This window comes from Bidens hawaiensis, unplaced genomic scaffold (genome assembly GCF_021521415.1).
Source record: "Bidens hawaiensis isolate Kalapana, Puna unplaced genomic scaffold, B.hawaiensis_p1.1 tig00025005_1, whole genome shotgun sequence".
Classification (NCBI taxonomy): domain Eukaryota; kingdom Viridiplantae; phylum Streptophyta; class Magnoliopsida; order Asterales; family Asteraceae; genus Bidens; species Bidens hawaiensis.
In genome coordinates this window covers 42,664-66,544 of record NW_027493972.1, presented here as the reverse complement: position 1 = coordinate 66,544, position 23,881 = coordinate 42,664, and the positions used below count along the sequence as shown (strand labels likewise).

Here is a 23,881-nt window from a genome sequence, read left to right as displayed (position 1 = left end):
GAATTGCAAACCTTGTTCCTTTCCAATCAAACAAGGATTGAAGTTAGACAAAAGTGAGAATGAATCAAAGGTTGACGCCAATCAGTACCGTCGCATGATTGGGAGACTCTTGTACCTTTAAGCTACGAGGCTCGACATCACTTACTCAGTTAACATTTTAAGCCAATTTGTGGCTGATCCCAGAACCAACCACTTGGAAGCTGCCCATCGGGTTCTTCGGTACTTGAAAAATTCACCAGGTCAAGGTATCTTGCTTTCTCGTGCAGGAAATCCCACTCTAACGGCCTATTGTGACTCTGACTGGTTAGGCTGTCCCTACACCAGACGATCACGCACCGGGTATATCCTTTTATTGGGTGGTTCACCTATTTCTTGGAAAACCTTAAAGCATGCGGTTGTCTCACGCTCCTCTGCAGAAGCGGAATACAGAGCTATGGCCTCTACAGTTAGTGAGATATTGGTTCGATGGTTGCTTCGTGAACTCAAGGTCCCCGCATCATTGCCAACATTTATTCTGTGACAATCAAGCGGCTCGCCACATTGCCAACAACCCCGTCTTCCATGAGCGCACCAAGCATGTTGAAATGGATTGTTATTTCGTCCGTGAACGAGTTACCTCAAAAGAAATTACTCCTATGAACATTAGCAGCAAGATGCAAGTTGCGGACTTGCTAACAAAGGGACTCTCTGCTCAACAACTACATCTTCTTCTTGGCAAGATTGGCATTGCTAACTTAGATGCTCCATCTTGAGGGGAATATAGAATATTATGTTTTTATTAGAATATCATTTTTTTTATTAGTTTGATTCTCTTTCTTATTTAGAAGAGTCCTATTTAATCATGTAATTGCCTTGACATTGATTATTGAATAAAGAAACCTAATACCAATTCTATAGTTCATGGTTCTATACATGGGTTGAAGGATTCTTTGGGCACATGGTGTATCTGAATGTTATACGTAGTTTTTTTAATAGGTTCGCCAGACTTGTTTATCAAGTTCGAGTCTTTAGATGGTTGGTAGCGGTTTACGTTAATTGTGTAGCTATTTAAAAAGTTATTTACTTTTCTTAATTGTAACCCCTTTGATCGAATAGAACAAGCCTTTGTTATTTTATACCAAGCAACTGTGTGACCGAATCCTAGATTCATGAAGATTGATTTTTTTCCCAGAGAATGGAAATATGAATATGTATTAAAGTTCAATATAAATTCTTTTAATTCATATTGTTTTAAACTCAACAAAATTAGTTTAATAGAACACCAAGTGTTATATGCGCAGCTAACTATTTAGCCCCCGATTTTTCTCGTTGTAATTGCAGACAAGGAATCGTGTCTTATTATAGAGGTAGGGTACCAAAAATACCCAAATACCCTTAAGTACCATCCGCAGGTGGGAGAGGAACTCCTCATATATCACCCGCGGAACATACGGATCACCCGCACAACATGGTAGAGGAAGAACACCCTTGTACCACATGCGGAAGCATCCAGACACCCTCAGAAGTCATCCGCAGGATAAGACATTTGTCCGCCAGAATGACCGAAAGGCAATGCCAACAGGACAGCTGTAAATAACCAACTACCTTTTAGAAGAATAACCACGATTATTACATAGAGAATACGTGACCCGTTAGCCAATAAATGAGGGAGACCTGGCCAGGTTGTTATAACCGTGCACATGGCCAGGGTTTGATCCATCCTATCGTAAGGCAACACGTGTCCGGGTTGTTATACTCATGCACATCGGACGTATAGCTCAACCTATCACAAAGGGACACGCATCCAAACAGTTATTAAGGTCTTCTAGAAAGGGACAACTGGCCCAATCACCTTCCCACATCCTTTGGCTATAATACCTTGTCAACCTGCATGAGGTATTCATTCACATTCACTCACATATACTCTGACAGTATTACTCTAAATACTTTAGTACTTTCTCTGAAGAACTGTACTGCTTCTCACGCCGGAGGGTGGTTACGGGAAGACCCCCCCCCCCCTCTTGTCATTCCCGTGACGAGACTCACGGTGTCTGTTTTGCAAGTTCCGGTCATTGGACTTTGGGAAGTTATACTCATATTGTGCCGGTTGTTATCGTATCCTACCCTGTGGACTCATTAGATCCAGGACCCGTATTGAGGATCGGATCTATGTTTCTTCATTGGCGCCATCCATTTTGGTGTTAGAACTGCACTAATTTTCGTTGGTTTTTTGGTTCATTCAGTATGAGTAGACTTACTGAAGGGTCGACGGGAACTCATTCACCTACTTCACGTGTCATTAATACTGAAGCACCTAAAGGTTTTGCTTCAAGTGTTTTTGCACGTATCATTGATCCGGGGTTACGAAATGCTGATGTATCACCGGGAGTTCGTACCCTTGAACGTGTCACAGCGCCAGCTGGGACAACTCCCACTGATTTAAGACGTGTTACGGCACCAGAAGGTTCCAATATGGGTGACCTTGGAAGAATTATGGGAGAAACTCGCCGAACTCGATCAGTAGCGGGTCTGGAGGACAATTCAGGAGACTCTGGCCTGGCGAGGTCTCACCGCCATATTTCTAGGTCTAGGAAAATACTGTCTCCGGAAGAGTGGCTCCGCATCCAGCAAGAGAAATTGGCAGCTGAGTATGAGCGTAGGGTGCGCAATGAACGTTTCCATGCCCGCACTTACGAAGAATCTCCCAGGAGATCTCTTTCCCCTCCACCAACAGTGAGAGGAAGTCAGATGCGGTATAGTCAACAGATGGAACAAGAGTCTGGTGAACTTCGAAGGTTGTGCCCTCGTCCTTGTATGGACATGCGGATGCCACCCTCGAAGATGAATATGATAGCTATGATTCAACTTATCACTCGGAAGACGTCAGATTTTACACTGGTGACAGCAGGATGCGTTCGCGGGAAAGAAGCAGTCGTCCGCGGGACGTAGTCCGCCATACTAAGTATCATAGTGATGCAGAGAGGGATTTCTCTAAATCGTACCGCCCGGCAGCCTTTTCTGAGAAATCAAATTTCATAACAAGCATTGCCATGGCACCTTTCCCCGTTAATGCTAAAATACCTACATTAGTGGGTAAATATAATGGAATGACTGATCCAAGCGATCATCTTCAAAACTTTGTGGCGGTAGGTGGTGTGAGCGGATGGACGCTCCCCTATTGGTGTCACATGTTCGCATTGACACTAACAGGGGCAGCGCGAGAATGGTTTGAAAAGTTACCTGATGGTCAAATCTCTAGCTGGGATAATCTGGTGAAAAACTTTTCTCAACAGTTCAGCCAGCAAAAGAAGCATACTCATGACCAGTCAGAAAATTTGGACGTTATCCGTAGAGATAACGAATCCGTGGAAGATTTTAATACCCGATTCAACGACAAAAGTCTAAACATCGGAGGAATCAGTAAGGACATGCTCCGCGGTACCTTCCGCAAGAATGTCAGATGTGACGCGTTGATCCGCACATTGACAGGTAGGGATGGAATGCCACAAGAATGGGACAACATCATGACTACGGCGAAGTTGTTTGCCAGAACTGAAAAAACATTGGGGTATAATAGTTCAAAACAAAAGTTGAAAGTGGAGTTTCAAACTCCACGGCCCAATAAATAGGCAAAGGGGCCAATCTGGTCAAGACTTCAACCGAACACGGAAGTGTCGAAGCCATTCGATGCAATATCTCTTATTGGCAATAAAAACCAAACGGGACCCTAGAAGCAAGGTCCCAACAATTGGACTCCTCTTTCAAAGACACCCGCTGAAATTCTCACCACAGAGAATGTGAATTTTAGAAAACCGCAACCACTCACAAGGAGGTCATTCCTTGATGCCAAAAAACATTGTTCGTTCCATAATGACATTGGTCACAACACGAACGAATGTAATGCTTTAAAAAGCGAGATGGAGGCGACTGTAAAGTCCGGGAAACTTGGACACTTGGTGAAAGATGGAAAACCCGGGACTGGTAAAACTCTCGTACGGGACAACCAGGGCCCGTCCAAAAGGCAAGTCAAGGACTTAAACTTTCACATGATTCAAGGCGGACGAAAGGTTGGGGGAAAAAGACGAGAGTCCGACGAAGAAGAATGGAAAAATGAGCCAGTAATTTTTCCTCGAATCATGGGAGGTCCCAGTAACAAGAACCCCTTGATCATCACCGCTCTCTTTGGTCATTATCGCTCCCAATATGTTTTCTTTGACACTGGTAGTACATCTGACATCATGTACGAACAGTGCTTTGAGAAACTTGATGAGGAAGACAAGGAGAGATTGAAACCCATTAATGCTCCTGTGCCAGGATTTGGAGGGGAGGTAATGCATCCGCGAGGGGTGATTTCCTTCCCAGTCACTCTAAGCGGCGGAATCCATTCAAGGACTGAGGAGGTCGAATTTTTAGTTTTACCAGCAACATCGAAACACGACATCATCTTGAGGCGGGAAGAGATTGGAGATTTCAATGCTTATCCTTCTACAGCACACGGCGCGGTTGGAATCCCAACTCGTACCTGATTAGCTATCATTCACGTCAATCGCCATTGCTTCGCGACAGAAAGCTCTAAGCCAAGTAAGATTCCGAAGCAAACCCGGCGGACTGAACCCGAGAAATGGATCCTAAATAAGAAATTCCCAGAACAAACTGTAATAATCGGACCTGCTATCGCTGAGATAGTGAGGACCTTTCTGAAACAGTTGTTAACAAAGAATGTTGATGTCTTCGCATGGCAACCCGCGGACATGACTGGTGTCCCGTGAAGCATTTGTAAGGCCCCGTTACCGGTAACCCTACTTTCGTGTTGGATTTACTCATAAACACAGTTCTAAATATCAGAGTTAATTAAAAACTTTACGCGGAATATAAAACTTTCATAAAACATTACATATCAATTCATAATCATGTCTTTAAACATTCCTCATGTCTTTCAAAATCAAAACGTAACTTATAAAACATATCGGATCTTCAGATGCCAGGCTTTAGTCTTCTGCCATGTGTCCTCCACTCAAGCCAGCTGTCTCAACCTACTCACCTGCGTGCATACTAAAAGTCAGCTACGCTGAGTGAGTTCTAGTTAATCATACACTACCATGCAATACCTTGTTACATACATACGTACTTAACCTCATAACTTTCTTTCATACACACATAAGTACTCATACCTTCATTCTTACTTACATACTTTCTTTCTTACTTACATACTTTCTTTACATTCATAATCATACGTTTTAAAGAGCCTTTCGCCCTATAACCTCACAGATATTATAAGGGTCTGGTCCCTAACATCACAGATATTATAAGGGTCTGGTCCCTAACATCACAGATATTATAAGGGTCTGGTCCCTATCATCACAGATATTATGAGGGTCTGGTCCCTAACATCACAGATATTATTAGGGTCTGGTCCCTAACATCACAGATATTATTAGGGTCTGGTCCCATGTTTTCGAATATTAGTAGGGTTCGATTCCCTCTTCGTTACCATACAACCATACATCATACCTCGAGTATTATTAGGGCTCGGTACCCCTTTTGTAACCATATAACCATACAACCGTCATTTCCTTCTTTTATTAACTTTCTTACGTTCATACACATAAACATACATATCATACTTGCCATATTTATAACGTTACAACCTGACAGTACGTGCAATATCCGAAGATCGTTCACGAACCATCAAGCAATCATTCATACATATCACATATATCACCTATGGCATACACTTATCACTTTGGATAAATGTATTAACAACACATCAAGTATGCACACAGCCCCGAAAACATAACAAGGAATGGGGCTAGAAACTCACCTGGATCCTGTTACGCTCGCCGTTGATCGTAATTCCTTTCTTTAACTGGGCTCGGCTAACTGTATAATATTTACACATATCAATTAACTACTGCTACTCGTTTGTATTTCTATCTATATATGACCCACAACGAACGGGGGTCCGGGGGCAGCGCCCCTGGCAGCGGGGTTCTAGGGGCGGCAGCCCCTAGCGGGGTCCAAGGGGCAGAGCCCCTGGCTGGGGTTAAGCTGCCAGGTCAGCTTGGAAAAATTTTATTTTCGATAACTGCCTTAACACATTTTCCATTAGGTTTTTAATTTATTTTATAGACGAACTTCGCTTCAGGCGAAGTTAAACCTTAGGCGAACTTGGAAACAGCTTGGTTCTGGCTTGATTCGATCGAATAGGAACACGTTCGATCGAATAGGAACACGTTCGATCGAATACAACACGTTCGATCGAATAGGAACACGTTCGATCAAACAGGAACACGTTCGATCGAATAGGAACACGTTCGATCGAATACAACACTCATTCGATCGAATACAAAACTCATTCGATCGAATGAGTTGGAGACCATTCGGTTGCTTCCCTATTCGGTCGACTGGACTTGTTCGATCTACGCATTCGATCGAATGGACTGATTCGATCGACTGGTTCGATCGAATGAGTCTGATTCGACTCCTTCAAGCTGGGCGACGGAGAAACCCACGGGTTTTCCAGATTTTCCAGATTTTTGACCCAAAATCGAAGTTTTTGACATGGAAATGCTCGGGATTGAAAGGGCTATCGATTCCTAGTACTTTTAAACACAAAAGCTTGCATTTTGACACCAAAACAAGGCGGTTTTTGACCCGAAAACTCAAGTTACGTTTTTGCTCGATTTGAGGCCGAAATGGTTATGAAAACGGATGATTTTCGAGAGGGACTTACCAAAAACGATTAGGAACAAGATTGTGGACTCGGATTTGTGATTTGAGAACTTTCTCTCTCTAGCTTCTCTCTCTAGAAATGAGAGTGTTTGGGTGGGTGTAAGTGAAGGAAGATGGTGAAAAATGGTGGAAGTGTCAAGAACTTTCGTTTATATACTACGGGTTTGGTTAGGCTCGGGTTGGCTTCCTACGGGTCGAGACAGGCCGAGTTCATAAAATAACTAAGCCCAAGACCCGTTCCTTACTCGACATTAAATAACTAAAACGTGAAATTACTAAACATAACTTTCTTTTATTTATCAATATAAAAAATTTTAGGATGTTACAGCATTGCGGAACACAAATTAAGGGTAAACCCGATGTTTACACCAATTGTCCAGAAAAAGCGTAAGATGGGTCCGGAACAAACAAAAGCAATGAATGAGCAAATTCAAGACCTCTTACAGGCTGGAATTATTCGTCCAATCTAGTATCTGACTTGGGTCGCCAATCCGGTTATTGTTCCTAAAAGCAATGGGACATGGCGGATGTGTATAGATTTCAAGGATTTAAACAAGGTGTGTCCCAAGGACTGTTATCCGTTACCAGAGATCGATCTCAAGGTTGAAGTTATAGGCCCATTCAAATTCAAATGCTTTGTAGATGCCTACAAAGGTTATCATCAAATCCGTATGGCTGCGAGCAATGAGGATAAAACAACATTTCGTACTGATCAGGGCACCTTTTTCTACAAAATGATGCCTTTCGGACTGAAGAATGCGGAGGCCACATATCAACGATTGATGGACATAGCATACAAAAATCAGATTGGTCGGAATTTGGAAGTCTATATGGACGATCTTGTAATCAAAAGCATCGAGGAGGATCAAATGTTGAGGGACATCGAAGAGACATTTGAAACTTTGAGGAGTATTAACATGAAGCTGAATCCAGCCAAATGTTCGTTTGGAATGGAAGAAGGGAAATTTCTTGGAGTAATTATCACTGGTGCGGGCTTCAAAGCTAACCCAGATAAAGTCCAAGTTATAGCCCGCATGCCTTCTCCTTCCTCCCTCAGAGATGTTCAGACGCTTAATGGTTGATTGGTTGCCCCGAATCGCTTTTTGGCGAATCATGCAGCTAAATCCAATCCGTTCGTCTCAACATTAAGAAACCGCCTCAAGAAAGCACAATTTAAATGGACTGCAGAAGCGGAACAAGCTTTCTTGGAGGTCAAAAAGTGTTTGATGGAATTGCCCACGTTGACAGCACCTTTTTTGCGGGGGAACCTTTGACGTTATACCTATCGGCATAAGACATTGCTATCGGGGTTGTCCTCCTGACGGATAAAAAGAATGTTCAAACACCGATCTACTATGTCAGCAGAACATTGTCAGACCCGGAGACGCTGGAAAAACTCGTCTTAGCACTAGCCTATGCCGCCCGACGCCTCCGCAGGTATTTTCAGGGGCACCCTATCAACGTGTTAACCGGGTACAAACTCAAAAACGTTCTCAGTAAGCCGGAATTGTCTGGACGATTAGCGAAGTTGGCCATCGAGTTGGGTGAACATGCGATAGAATACAAACCCAGGCCAGCAATTAAGGGGTAGGTGTTGGCGGATTTCGTCACTGAAGTCCCGCAACACAAAGAGAAAGAATGTTTGATTGAGCAGCAACCTCAAGCACCTCCTGAGCAAGGACAAATTTGGTCATTGTTCACGGACGGGGCTTCAAGCAGTGAGGGATCTGGCGCAGGCCTCAGGCTAGTCAATCCCGAAGGCCACGAATTCACATACGCCATAAAGTTAGACTTTAAGAGTACTAACAATGAGGCGGAATATGAAGCTTTCCTGGCAGGCCTGCGGGTAGCCAAAAAGCTTGGGGTGAAACACTTGGAAGCCCGCGTGGATTCCATGTTAATCGCGGGACAGATCAATGGCACGTACGAAGCAAAATATGATGTAATGGCTTCATATGTGTCATAGGCAAAAGATTTGATGCTTCAGTTTTCTTCATCAAAGTAATCCACATAAATAGAAGCGAGAACAAGTCAGCAGATGCTCTTAGCAAGTTGGCTTCAATGAACTTTGAACACTTCGCTAAGGACATCCGCATTGAAATATTGGATCGCCCATCTATACCGCAACATCAGGTTTTGGTAATTCAAACCGGAGTGGAATCTTGGATGACACCTATCATAGAATACCTGTCATCAGGAGCCCTTCCAGAAGGAAAAACCGCGGCCCGAAAGATCAAACACAAAGCCTTGAACTATCAGATGCATGACGGTGTGTTATACCGACGTTCCTTCCTCGGTCCACTACTTCGATGTGTGGATGCCGAAGACGTGAACTATTTAATCAGAGAAGTTCATGAAGGCATCTGTGGTCTTCACGCGGGCCCGCGCATGGTCGTAGCAAAGCTGATGAATGCTGGATATTACTGGCCAGGAATGCATCTGGACGCTGTGCATGAAATCAGAAAGTGTGATTCATGCCAACGCCATGTTCCCAACACGCTATGACCAAAGAAAGAGCTTGTTCCAGTCACTTCAGCCTGACCGTTCTAGAAATGGGCTATCGACACAATGGGTCCTTTCCCTGAAGCCCCGGGACGCGTCAAGTTTTTTCAATAGTAGCGACCGACTACTTCACGAAGTGGGTGGAAGCCAAACCAGTTGCTTCCATAACAGCAACAAGTGTTAAGAAATTACTCTGGGAATTCATAATTTACCGGTTTGGCCTTCCGCTGGAACTAGTAAGTGATAATGGCACTCAATTCACGGATAGTGGGCTACAGGAATGGTTGAAAGAACTGCATATTTCTCAAATCTTCACATCCGTAGACCATCAGATTGAGAGAACCAACCGGACAATCAAGGAAGGAATCAAAGCAAGGTTAGGAACTAAACGGACGGGTTGGGTTGACGAGTTGCCCCATGTACTTTGGGCCTTCCGCACCCAAAAGAATTCTAGTAATTCTGAAACCCCCTTTAGCTTAACCTACGGCACAGAGGCCATGATTCCGGCCGAAATTGGGATTCCATCCGCAAGAGTTTTATTGATCGATGACAATGATCACGAAATCCGGATGAATCTTGACCTCCTCGAAGAGAGGAGGGAACTAGCATCGATCCGCGAGCACAATTATAAACGCCAATTGCAAAAATATTATAACTCGCGGGTCCAAAAGTGTGAGTTTGATACGAGAGATTTTGTCTTCCGCAACAACGAGGCTTCCGGGCAAGAGCCTCCGGGCAAGTTGGCCCCGACTTGGGAGGGCCCTTACAAAGTTAAACAAATATTATCTAAAGGTGCCTACAAGTTAGAAAAGTTGGACAGGACTAGATCCCTAGAACTTGGAATGGGGCCCAATTGAAGAAGTGTTACATATAATACGTTTTTCTTTTTTGGCCTGCGTGCCTAATTAGCTACACACAAATTATGTAATTTCATCTTTTGTAATTCGGCTTATGCCTTATCTATGGAAAGTTTATTTCAGTTATATGTAATACTTACTATTTTGTAATCCTGTATTTACAAACAAAGAAGATCCTACAAGCACTTATATTATGAAGAATAAAACAAAGTGTCTCGGATAACAAAACTTCTTATTACTTATCAAAAGGGATTACAAAAAGAGATCTTAATTACAAGGAAGAAAAATTTCTATCCACGATGCTGCGTCTTCGTCTTCCGCATTTTTATCTTCCGCATCATCTTGAGATTCTTCATCTTCTCCTTCAACGTCAAGTAGAGCTTTCAACTGCTCAACGCCATCCTCCTTATCCGCAAGCTCAGATATCTGCTCCGTAAGAAAAAACTTCAAAGTATCAAAAGCTTTTGTTTTCTGAATGATTACGGCAGCAATATACAATATATATTCTTCCGGAAGCTTGGATTCTGAACCAAATTTGTAGCCTTCCTGAAAGCCTATTTGACGGCCAGCTTGTTTGGACGCATTCAGAAGAATGGCGACACAATCTCCGAGTTCATCACTCGCCCGGACTTGAGTGATAACCTGGCTAATAAACTATAAGCAAGTGTTTCACGAGTGATCATGAGAATATAAAAACACAGTTACCTGGGGGATCCCTTCCGCCAGCAGCCATTTCTTGTCCGCCTTAGCCCGAACAAGTTCCATTTTATGACCCGCGCATTCTAAGACCTGTTCCCGACTCTTAGCAGCAAGGTCATTCAAGCGCTTGTCTTTGGCCGCTGATTCAGCCTGAAGAGACTTTATCAACTCGGCTTGTTCATCCAATTGCTTTTGGAGAATAGCCATGGCTTCCTCAGCGACAGAACGAGCAGCTTTCTCTGCTTCCAGCGCGCGACGGCTCTTTTTAGCCTCATCAATAGCCCCGAGGGCTTCTTTCTTGGCTTCAGCCAAATTGACCTCTAAGTCATCCCACTCCTCATTCATCGCTAGCCAGTCTTGGCATATTTACCGATTGGTGGAAATAGTATTCGCCAAATGATAAGAGTTTGAGCTTAATAACTCTTGGTGAATACGGCGACGTTGTCGCTCCCTTTCAGCAGCGGGAAGGCTTTCCCGCAGATATTCAAAACATACATCCACGTCGTTTAGCGTCGAATTTCGACGTAAAGACCAACGCGGATGATGTGGGGAAGAGTCTTCCTTATTAGGAGGAGGAGAGGTTTGACGCCCATAGGCGAATGCACTAACACCTCCTTGATCTCTGAAGGGATGAACATTGAAGGAAGGTGACATATTTAAGAAACCAGTGTCACCAACTTCCTTATTCTTCAGAGTAGAGTCATCCGCTACAAAGATTGGATCTTTGGCAGTGTTGAGAGGCAGAGATGGTGGAGGCAGAGGAGGAGTCGAGCTCTTAAGACCTGAAACATCTTCAGAGAAATCATTCAGGGCCACTGTAAAAAGTTATATTTGATCCGTAACAATAGAAAAATTTGAGAAACATTAAACTTACACAAAGAGATATCATCTGAAGCAAGTCGGTGAAGGCGCGTTTCCAAATCAGCGGGTTTTTGCCTTTTTGGCTTCTTTGATGGAGCAGCCTTGGCAGGTTGAATCTTCGCGTACACCAACGCCCCCTCATGAATTACCCGCAGTGGCGTAGGGGTCTTGGTCAATGTGATATACCACGGAAGGTTGATTTCGGTGGTCGATGTGACGGAGGGGGAAACATCGTCCGCTTTGCGACGAGCCATCGCAAACAAAACTGCGTCTTCCCGAACCCAGAAGAATTTGGGTTTCCACTCGTAAAGGCTCCGGTACCACTCAGTCCAATGGGCTCCTTCTTGGTAGAGGCCCAACCGTACCACCCATCCCGGCTCGTCAATTTATAGAAAGCGGCAAACCGGGCAACTGTAGGCTCAATAACGTTGGCCTGACAGCAGAACTCAAAGTGTCAAACCCGCAACATCCCGAAGGGATGAATCTGGGACAAGTGAAGACCATAAGATGTCAAGATGGCCCTCATGAATTTCGTTACGGGTAGCCGGAAGTTCCCCGTCGTAAAGAAATCAATATACACGGCCATCTTCCCTGGCGGAGGATTGGTAGCAATTGAACCGTTGGCAGGACGTTCTGGTCCCCACTTCGGTGCCAAACCATATACGTTGATGACGTGGTTGTAATCTTTCTCCTTCAAATTAACAACAACCTCATGAATAGCCGGAGTATTCTTCTTATTACCTGCCATTAAGATGATATGATTGATCAGAGATGAATGTATATAAGAAGTCTATAAGATCTGGGTGTTTGAGAGAGAGAGAGTTTGAAAGCGATAAGATTAAATTGGAAACCACAAATGACTTATTTATACTCATCGCAATAAATGTGACGGACTGACTGACAGAAGAGAGAGAAAACGTGGGCCGTTAGATGATTGACACGTCAGGCGGGAGATTCAAGAAATTGCGAACAGGCTTTAAAAAGGCGTCATACACGTCTTGTCAGTTGTCCCTTAAAGTTCCTCACTCCGCCACGTCATCAAAATTATCCAACTTGCAAAAATTCAAATTTCAAAAATATCTTGAAAAGATATTATCACACAAATAATATAATATTCACAAAGACAAAAAGTTTCTTTCCATTAAATAATCAAAAGACGGTTACAAAAATATGGAGAAACAATTACAAAGTCTTAAACATTAAATCTATCATATGGATTAGGAGCAGATGCGTCCTCAGGAGGAGTGTCCTCAGACGAGGCGTCCTCAGACTCATCATCTAAATAGTTCCTCAATTGCTGCACGCCATCATGGGCTGAGGCAAACTCCGGGACCATATTTTGTAGAGGAAACACCAAGCCATCGTACTCCTTGATCCGCGTGTCGTATTCCTGCTTGACATCAAGGCCATGAAGCGGATGATCTTCAAAGGAGCGATTAGTTTGAGCATAGGTCATCCCCTCGTTAAAGCCTTTCACTCGTCCAAGCTGGGAGGAGGCAGTCATCAAATGTGCAAAGCAGTCAGTAAGCTCAGTACTTCCATTAATTTGACAAATGACCTGACAAAGGCAAAGAAGCGATTCGTTAGTATCGGTAGTATTAAATGCGTAATGATAAATGAACGAAAGAAACTTACAGAGTCAAGTCCTCGCGTGAGGAACCATTGGCGATCTTGCTCGGCACGCTCTGCTCTACTCCGCAGCTCCCGCATCTCGCTGGCAATCCTTTGATTGTCAGCAGAAGCTTCAGTGGCGCGAGTTTCTGCCTCCGCCTGAGATTGCAGCAAGGAATCATACGCAGACTGCATTTCAGCAGCACTTTTATCTTTAAGCTCAGATTGTTCCTTCTGCAACTTCAGCTCTGCCTTAAGCTCCTGAATTCGGTTGCCTTGACGGGATACATGGCTTTATAAGGCCGAATTAGCTTCAATGGCTCCCACCAAGTCTTCCTTTTTTCTTTTGAATTTTAGCGTGGGCAGCAGCGTTTCGATCTTGTTCACCCCTAAGGGCGATCTCTGCGTCCGTCTGTTTCCACTTGGCTGCACTGGCTAGCAAGCGATGATCTTCAGCCTCTTTCTTCTCAATCTCGACAGCTCGAGAAGCTTCACCTAGTTTCCCGCCCATGGTACGCCATTCACGTAAGATTTCCTGTCTACAGGCCAAAGTATTAGCCAAGGAAAAAGATAAGTCGGTGTGAAGATCATGGCGGGAATGTTCACGCTGGTGCGCCATTTCTGCAGGCGGCACACGGTGTTTGACAAAACTCATACAAGTCTCGGGGTCGGAAACCCGAGACCTATTGATAATATCCCATGGCGGGACGAACAGGTCAAATTCATCTCCTAGATTCGCGTCCCCGTAATAACGTGAACTTGAAGTTTCAAGGCAAACGGGGATCGAGGAGGACTGTTGAGGAGCACTTTGTGTTGTTGCCTCCCAGACACCCCGAGATGCTTGTCCAACATGAGAACCTCCCCCCCCCCCCCTCCCACCTATGGGTGGAGGAGAAGAAGTTGCAAAAATTTGTGGAGGAGGGCGAGGTGGAGATTCCTTAGTCCTAAAACCCTCTGCATTCACAGCAAGGTTTTTCTGGAAACCACCAACGTCCCCAGCCTAAAAAAGATAGTCCAAAGAACTATCATTTCCGGACTGGAGGTTTGGCTCCTCCGTGGTAGTCTCAATCGGAGGGGTAGGCGGCCTATTCATAGTTTCCCTCTCACGAGGAGGAGACGATCGTTTCTCAAACTTCGGGGTTGGTGATGGCAATGTCTCCGACATATCATCCCCAATAATCGACGGATCTGCACAAACAAAAACCACGTTTAAACACGTATTAAAGCAGTGAAAAAGTAGACAATGAAACACGTACCAGTTACCGTCTTCATGCGTTCTGCACGGCTAGACTGAGGCTTTTTAGGACGGTGAGTCCTCCGCTTCTTCTTTGAGGATCCTTCGCCGGCGTCCGCGGTACTGGCACCCGCATCACTCTCCTGAAAGGACGAGAAAGTCTTCTTTTTCTCCAACTCTGCCAATAAGTGTGAGACATAGAAAAATTCAGAGGCATCGTCATCAGAGCTCCCCTCTTCTTGGGATGCGGAATCGTCACTCGATGATAGAATGGCGATCACACCATCAGAAGTAAGAGCATTAAGGGGAGGAGGGTTTAGAACATACACACCTGATTGAAAGGTTGTGTCCGAAACTAAGGGTTCGGCTCGCACCTTCGTTGGGAAAAGGAATCAGTCCTTAGTCTTTTCAAGGATGGGTTTATCACCCGCATCACGGATGCTTTTCCGGGTACAACCCCTATCCTCGAAAAGAGCGTTGAGCATAGAACCCTGACCTGAAAGGGAAAACATAAAACAATCAATCATAAAGTTACAATCAAGAGAAAATCAAAGAGGGTGGCTTACGTTCGTCCAAACCAAGAAAAACATATTCCAAGAACTCAGATGGCCACAGGCGGCTCATGCCTGCCCATACAAGTGCTTCCTATGGTAGCGCCCGCGTCGGCATCGGTTCCGACATTAAGACACGGAACCAATCACGACCCTCGTGGGAAGCCGTAACGACTTCCGGGAGTGCTTCAGTGGCCGCACGCCGGACCATAGTAATAGGCACTACGTCCTCTGATATCCAGAAAAATTTGTTGCGCCAATCTTTCGAGCCCTTCTCAACCTCGTAATCGATACTCCTATCGGAAAGCCCTTGGCACGTGAACCAACCGCCGCGGTTGGCAAGTTGGTAGAAAACAGGAAATCGGTCAAGATGAGATGACATCCCATGTGCCGTACACACGAATTCGTAATGACGAATTCTCATAACAGCACGCGGATGTAACTAGGATAAATGTATCCCATACGCGCTCAAAACCTTCATGAAAACTTTGTAATGGGAAAACGTAAATTCCCATATACAAAGTAATCGGAATACACAACCATCTTACCAGGAGGTGGTAGGCTAGCTATGGACCCGGCAGAGGGGAACTCATGTTCCCATTCTGGTGGAATACCATAGGTCTCGATCAACCTTTCGAAGTCTGATCGATCCCACTGAATCTCTATTTCGTCAATCCCATCGCTTTAGCAAAAGAAATGAAGAACAATGAACAGATTTGGAAGAAATTTAGTGATTAATCAAAATATTCAGGGAGAAAAAGAAGGAAGATATTCGGAAATCAAAGGCGATAAAACTTCGAACATAAGATATCTCCCACTATTTGTACCAATCGCAATTAATGCGATGGGATATGAACAGTGGAGAGAGAAAGTCATTGCCCAATCAAAGATTGCCACGTCACGCGGGAAATTCAAAAAAGAGAAAAAGTTGCACAGTCGGGTACAGTGACAGCCATCATAAACATCCCATCATCTATTCATGCGCTTGCGAGTGGTCAACTTGTCCTTTTTCATGATTATCCACAATTTCCAACAAAGATATCCCAACAACTTACAATATTCAAAAACCCCAAAATACATTAAGTCCAAAATTTCACCCGCATAAAAACTTCACGCAGAAGAAACACTGGACTGGGGGGACTTATAAAGGTAGGGTACCAAAAAGACCCAAATACCCTTAAGTACCATATGCGGGTGGGAGAGGAACTCCTCATATATCACCCGCGGAACATACGGATCACCCGCACGACATGGTAGAGGAAGAACACCCTTGTACCACATGCGGAAGCATCCAGACACCCTCAGAAGTCATCCGCAGAATAAGACATTTGTTCGCCAGAATGACCGGAAGGCAATGCCAACAGGACAGCTGTAAATAACCAACTACCTTCTAGAAGAATAACCACGATTATTACTTGGAGAATACGTGACCCGTTAGCCAATAAATGAGGAAGACCTGCCCAGGTTGTTATAACCGTGCACATGGCCAGGGTTTGATCCGTCCTATCGTAAGGCGACACGTGTCCGGGTTGTTATACTCATGCACATGGGACGTATAGCTCAACCTATCATAAAGGGACACGCGCCCAAACGGTTATTAAGGTCTTTTAGAAAGGACAGCTGGCCCAATCACCTTCCCACATCCTTCGGCTCTAAATACCTTGTCAACCTGCATGAGGTATTCACTCACATATACTCTGATAGTATTACTCTTAATACTTTAGTATTTTCTCTGAAGAACTGTACTGATTCTCACGCCGGAGGGTGGTTACGGGAAGACCCCCCCCCCCCCCTCTTGTCCTTCCCGTGACGAGACTCACGGTGTCTGTTTTGCAGGTTCCGATCATTGGACTTTGGGAAGCTATACTCATATTGTGCCGGTTGTTATCGTATGCTACCCTGTGGACTCATTAGATCCAGGACCCGTATTGGGGATCGGATCTGTGTTTCTTCACTTATCTACATGTATTTTGCACGGATTTTTCCGCTCAAAATATCAGCTCTTAAAGGATTATTTGATCATCTCTTCCAACTCTGTTTCACTTCAGTTCGTAAACGGTTTCCCAATTAGTTTATATTATCAGATCCTTTAAACATACAAAGATGAAAAAGGATCAGTGAGCAGCTCATCACATCCATTGAAGACTTGAGATTTTACATCATTGTTTAATTTCTCAAAGAACTATGCATCTTCATCATGGTGCTTAGACGAGCTTGTCAAGATTAACAGAGATTAAAATTTCTCCTAGGAATCATTACAATAAGTATTTCAGCCAGCAGCGATGAGCTGATTATATTCAACTTTACCAACAAAACAATGTCATTCAATATATTTAAAACATTTATAAAATATCAGAATCACACATGGCTATTAGACACCTGAAAGATAGACAATACATCAAAGATATGCAATGAGAACAAAAAGCAATATAACTCAACCTAGTACTTTTGTTACCTTACTAACAACTTTGAGAAATGACCTGCAGACACCTAAAATTTACAACTAATATATAAACAAGTAGTTTAAACCATGATTTAAACCATTTGATCAGTTCCTCTTATAGTTGACCATTTGACCTGCAGACCCCTAAGGTTTTCCTACAATTATATATTTATTTTTAAATCAATTAAACAGATTATTTTTAACTGTTACACAATATATATTTAAAATTATGAGTTTACTATTTTAGCTTTTGAACTTTTAAAAAAATCAATCAAGTCCAGGAGCACTTTTTTATAATGCAAATGCTTTTATCTAATTATCAAAAGCTTCTAACTAACGGAACAGTTATATTTGTGTTTAAACTTTTGCTAAGAAATCAAGTCAACGAAGAAGTAAGTAGTGGGCAGGGTATATGTTTTTTAATCATAGTCCTAGATTAAATATATGCTTTTGTTTCCCTGTTATGATTCCTAAAATACATCAAATATTTATATATTTTTATATTGTTCAGGAGTTACTTAGAAAACTGAACAGTAACAAGCCTATTTAACATATTTACTTGTGTAACTAATTCTTTATATTCCCTTTTTTGGTTATAAAAGCAGACAAGGAATCTTATCTTATCTTGACCAAAAAAGTTGCCTTTACTCTCCACATGTACCTTCACAACATTTTCCACTGAATATATCAGCTCTTGAAGGCATCTACCCTCCAGATGTACTTAATGTGTTATTTGTGTAACTAATCTTTCTCTTTTTTGTTAATACAGATTTCGTTTTATCCGCCTTTAAGCTTAAATTCAAGTATGATCTCTAGAACTCCCTCCACCAAAAAGGCATTACAACTTACAAAGAACATGAATCTTATCTTCTCTAGACCAAATAAGAGGCTTTACTCTCTCCACGTTAGTGCACATATTTTTCCACTTAAAATATCAACCCTTGAAGAGTTATTCTGTCATTTCTTACAAGTTTGTTTGCAATCAGATTTGGGTTTATTAAGATCCTTGAAGGCTTTGAAGCGTACATTCAATGGCTTCTACTTCAGCTTCATCATTTGAAAAAAGCTTCAAATATGATGTTTTCTTAAGTTTTAGGGGAGAAGACACCCGTAAGACCTTTGTTGATCATCTGTATCATGCGCTTTGCAATAGAGGCATAACCACATACAAAGATGATGAAAAAATCGAAAAAGGGGAAAGAATCAATGAGCAGCTCGTAAGATCCATTGAAGACTCGAGAATTCACATCATTATATTTTCCAAGAACTATGCGTCTTCATCATGGTGCTTAAACGAGCTCGTAAAGATTATGGAGTGCCATAAGACGCAGGAGCAGACTGCTTACCCGGTCTTCTATGATGTGGAACCCACCGAAGTCCGCCACCAAAGTGGGGCAGTTGGAGAAGCCTTTGCAAAACTTGTTGCCAAACATTAAAAGGGCAGCGGGCTGTTCTCCTTCTTTAAGTGGTTCACACGAAAGAGGAAGAGGATGCTGGAAGATGTTGTATCTTTATCATTGCATTTTGCATTTGTTAACATAAAAAATGAAAACATTTTTGTTTTATAGTTGTAGAAGTTAATACTAAGAAAGCTTTGCAATTTGTTAAACAGGAAAGTGAAGATGATGTTGCAAGATGGAGACGTTCCATGGAAGAGGCAACCAGTCTTGCGGGATAGGAATTGACGAATACCTTTGATGGGTAATACCTTCATCTCGTTTATATTGTCATATTCCTAGTTGAAAACATGAGTATATACGCACAGGGCAATAAAAATAAGGGTTTTTCAAAATCTGTTTAAAAAATAAGAAATGTGTTAACCTTAGAACCGGTTTCACTAGTGATTAACAGTAGAAGAAGAGCTAGATTCTGCAACACAAACAAGATTACAAGAACACGAACCTTCAACCTGCATTTGCTTCTTGAACGAACAAACGAAACCTTTGGCTACAAGCTACTGATCAAACACCACAATACACCAACAAACGGTTCAATTTTTTTATTGATAAATTACAAACTTAAAAACTCAATCGTCTGGGTGTACACTGACATACACCCAGACGGTTCTAATCCTAATCAAATAGTACATAATTTGTATCTAATACAAATAGAGTTTAGGATAAGACTAAACTGAATTAAGACTACCTTATTAATTAATAAATAATAAATAAATTATCATTTGATTTCTCCTCAAAGCCACCCATGAGATTTACCGAACCGCCATTTATTCAAATATTGCTTCGCTTAATAAAATGATAACAAAAATGATTCAAGTTATAATGTGAATTATATGAAGGATCACTAATTCAAAAATACTTCTTCTATAAATTCCCAAGATTGTCTGATTTCCATTAACGAAAAAATATTTTCAATAATTATCTTTGTAGTGTGCCTTTCATAGAAGGTGGGTCCAATGTCGGTGCTCTGATATAGAATTGAAATATACACTGTCCATTTGGGATTTTCACTAATCTGATTGAATCTTCTTTAAAACACAGGCATGAAGCTAAGTTCATTGAAAAAATTATTAAAGACATTTCACCAAAGCTACATTTAATCAGCTTGAATGTTGATGACAAGTTAGTAGGCATGGAGACCCGGGTATTAAACGTGCTTTCATCTCTAGAACTTGATTCCGATGATGTTCTTATGATTGGGATCAGGGGGATGGTAGGTGGTGGAAAGACGACTTTGGCCAGAGCTATTTTTGATCATATATCCATTCATTTTGAAAGTAAAAGCTTTGTTGAGAATGTCCAGGAACGTTCACAAGGCTCTGGTTTGAAGGAATTGCAAAAGCAGGTCCTTCAAGATGTCTTAAATGATCAAAAACTTGATGTAAACAGTGTTTATGATGGAAAATATATGATGAAAAAGATGATGCATGGTAGAAAGGTTCTTGTTGTTCTAGATGACGTGGATCATATTGAACAGCTTGCCGCATTAGCAGGTACGCCTAATTGGTTTAAGCCAGGAAGTAGAATCATCATCACAACAAGAGATGAGCAAGTGCTGATAGCACACAAAGTGAACAACATTCATGATGTCAATCTGTTATCGGATCAGGAAGCACTTTGCCTCTTCAGTTGGCATGCATTTGGGAGAGAGATTCCAATTAACGGGTATGAAGAGTTATCAGAAAAAGTTGTACATTACGCTGCTGGTCTTCCCTTAACAATCAAAGTTTTGGGTTCACATCTTTGTGGTAGAAGTGAACTTGAATGGGTAGATGCCGTAAATAGACTAAAAAATATTCCGTTGAAAGAAACTTTAGAAAAATTGGAACTAAGCTATAATGGTCTAGAAAATGACCAGAAAGAAATATTCTTAGATGTTGTATGCATCTTGAAAGGTGAAACGAAATACAGAACAATCAGAATACTTGAAAGTTGTGGATTTAATGCGCGAATTGGTTTAAGAGTTCTTGAGCAAAAATCATTAATAACTATTTCCAATGGAGACGGTTTCGACATCCATGACCATATAGAAGAAATGGGCAGGAATATTGTTCGGCGTTTGCACCCTAACTAACCTAGCAAACATAGTCGATTATGGATTAAAGAGGAAATTAAAGATATATTGGTTAATGAATTGGTAAGTTTCAAGCTTATATGAATGGTGGAAAACCAGAACGTTTTCTATTTTCTATGTCAAATTTTCATAACAACTTTTTATTATTATTTACAGGGCACCAAAGCAACACGAAGTATACAACTAAATTTTACATATGTTGATCGAGAAATCATTAACATAAATGGTCTTAGAAAGATGAAGGAACTTAGATTACTTTACATGGATTGCAGATATTTATATTTAGAAAATGATGAAGTTAGCCAATGCTTACCAGATGCCTTACAATCTCTATGCTGGCATGGATACCCTTTTCGGTCCTTACCTGAAACGTTTCAAGCAAATAAGCTTGTTAACCTTGACATGCGTGATGGAAATATATCTGAACTCTGGGTAGGGGGAGAAAGAAAGGTAAATAATGGTTGATTGGTTGTTTTGCATACTGCATTTAATGTTATACTTTGTCATTACCCTAATAATCATCCATTTTTGTTCCTTATGACAGGTTCTCAATAAGCTTAAGTTCATTGACCTCAGTAATTCAAAGTTGAGAACTTTTGACATTAGCATGACTCCACATCTCGAAATGTTAAATCTTAGAGAATGTAGAGACTTTGTAGAACTCCGCATGCCCGTTGAATGTCTAAGCCTCAAGGTCCTCGACCTAAGTCATTCTAAGGTGAGTAACCTTAACCTTGGGAAGACTCCACATCTTCGGGAATTATATCTTGAACGATGCTCTTTTCTTCAAGAAATTAATGCTTCGATGGCATGTCTAAAAAACCTTGTCGACTTTAAATTAGAGCATTGCTTAAATTTTGCATATTTTAGGGTTGACAAAGAGCATGACTCAGCTTATCTTGATTCTGTAGCTACATTTGAAATAGATGTAAAATGCGTTGATCTATGTCCACTGTATCGTAAACGTAGTTTGCCAAGGTTTACGTTTACATGTAAATATGTTGAACTTAGATCTTCGTGGAGTGGAAATTTTGAGAAACTTATTTCTTTTGGGCCGTGCGTTTGCAAAAACCTTGAGTACATTTTGGCAACTATCTGTGGCTTACAACACCTAAGAGAGCTTACGCTTGAAGGAAGTATTCCTCAGGATCTGGGGCGGTTAGAAAGTTTAGAGATGCTATCTTTGTGGAGGCAACAATTTCAACGTCTTCCAGATAACATTTGTATGTTAAAACATCTAAAATCACTTAAACTTTATTCTTGTTTGGCTCTTGAGCAGTTACCTGAGAATATATGTGAATTAGAGTGTTTAGAGGTCTTACGCATAATGGGTTCTGAATCCTTACTAGATATTCCGAATAGCATATGTAAGATGAGACGTTTAAAACGTTTGAAGATCACCTTTTGTGATAATATTAAGAAATTGCCGGATGAACTTGGGAGTTTAGAATGTTTGGAGGTGTTAGATATAGAAGGTACATGCATAAGTTGTCTTCCGCAGAGCATTTATCAATTGAAAGGTCTGCGTATTTATGGGTCCAGGGAGCAACTTGAGTCGTTTGGTTTTACAACCATTTTGAAAGAACAGTGGTGCAACAGATACTCGGTCTTAATCAGTCACAACACGAGTATCTCGTTACAATGTTAATCAGGTACATCAAAATTCCCAGAATATTATTTGTTATTTTAACACATTGTTAATCGTTACTCTCTTTAGTTTTGATTGCACAATAAAGCGACTTTGACTGTTCAGTTTTCATGTGTTTAGTATGATGATAGACAAATTAGCTTCCGAACCCTTGTATGTTTCTTATCAGTATTAATTCTGTCAAAAACAGATTGTTGGGTTGTAATAATTCGGACTAATTTGTAAAATAACCCGTTTTGACCCATGCTATTTTCTAAAAGGACTCATCCTGACCAGCCTCGTCGTTTTGCCAGGTTTACAACAAATAATCTGATCCTAAGTTTTAACTTAAGCCTGCAACTTTTTAAAAGTATTTATCATCAAGATTTTCTCTTTATTCAGGGATTTGTCAAGCAATACCGTGAAGGCGTAATATTATATTGAAAATTTAAACAAGTATTATATTGTGTAAACAAGTAAATTTGAAGTAGTTTATTTAATGTTTATCGACAATTTGTATAGAATTTTGTATCGAATTACGAAATATACTTTTGAATGTGCTGAACTAACAATAATCAATTCTGTCAAAAACATATTTACAGGTTATACTTGCAATCAGTTCACATTTAATCATGAATGCACACCACCTGCTTTTTCAATATTTGTTGTTCGGATTGTGACCAGCAAAAGGTGACTGGCCCTTTTGTTCCGAATACCAAACCGAACTGCTTGGATTTTGTTCTGGGCTCGGGTTTATCTTAGGTCATTCGGTCTCTTTCGTGTAAAGTTGAGAACTGCCCTCAACCTTTTTTTACACCCGATGCTAATTCTAAACCCGAACTGACCCGCTAAAATCTCCAACATCTGCACTATTTTTATGAGAGATACGGAGGAAGCTGTCGGATATGTTGAGATTGTCATCCGACCCCTTAAAACATCTCGAATGGGTTACCACTAGTAGAAAATTGAGCAATTGCCACAAAAAATTTGCTACCAAAAAAAATGGTAGCAAAGTTAGCGGCCGATTTAGCAAAATTGCTACCGAAAATGCCAATCAAGCGTAGCGGTAGCTTAGCGGTTGAAGTTTCTGCAACCGTTTATTTTCGGTGGCTAGGCGGTCGGAGTTTTTGCAAACGTTTCTTTTTGGTATCTAGGTGGTCGGATTTTTTGCAACCATTTATTTTGCGGTCGGAGTTTTTGCAATTGTTTATTTGTTTATTTTGTGGCCGGAGCGTTTATTTTCGGTGGCTAGAC

General features: G+C 41.7%; 1 protein-coding gene across 2 annotated transcripts in view; it reads left to right on the top strand.

The window, feature by feature from the left end:
- Positions 1-22,805, top strand: part of LOC143570541 (TMV resistance protein N-like) — a 109,646-nt gene extending 86,841 nt beyond the window's left edge. The window contains exons 1-4 of one of the 2 annotated variants that reach the window (XM_077056170.1): positions 18,094-19,170; positions 19,968-21,063; positions 21,157-21,450; positions 21,545-22,801. In XM_077056170.1, the coding sequence (XP_076912285.1) occupies positions 21,238-21,450; positions 21,545-22,648 (1,317 nt within the window). In that variant the 5' untranslated portion in view covers positions 18,094-19,170; positions 19,968-21,063; positions 21,157-21,237 and the 3' untranslated portion in view covers positions 22,649-22,801. Of the gene's footprint in view, positions 1-18,093; positions 19,171-19,967; positions 21,064-21,156; positions 21,451-21,544 lie in introns of those variants that run through there. The other variant, XM_077056169.1, reaches the window with a different exon arrangement.
- The last annotated feature ends 1,076 nt before the right edge of the window (positions 22,806-23,881 follow it).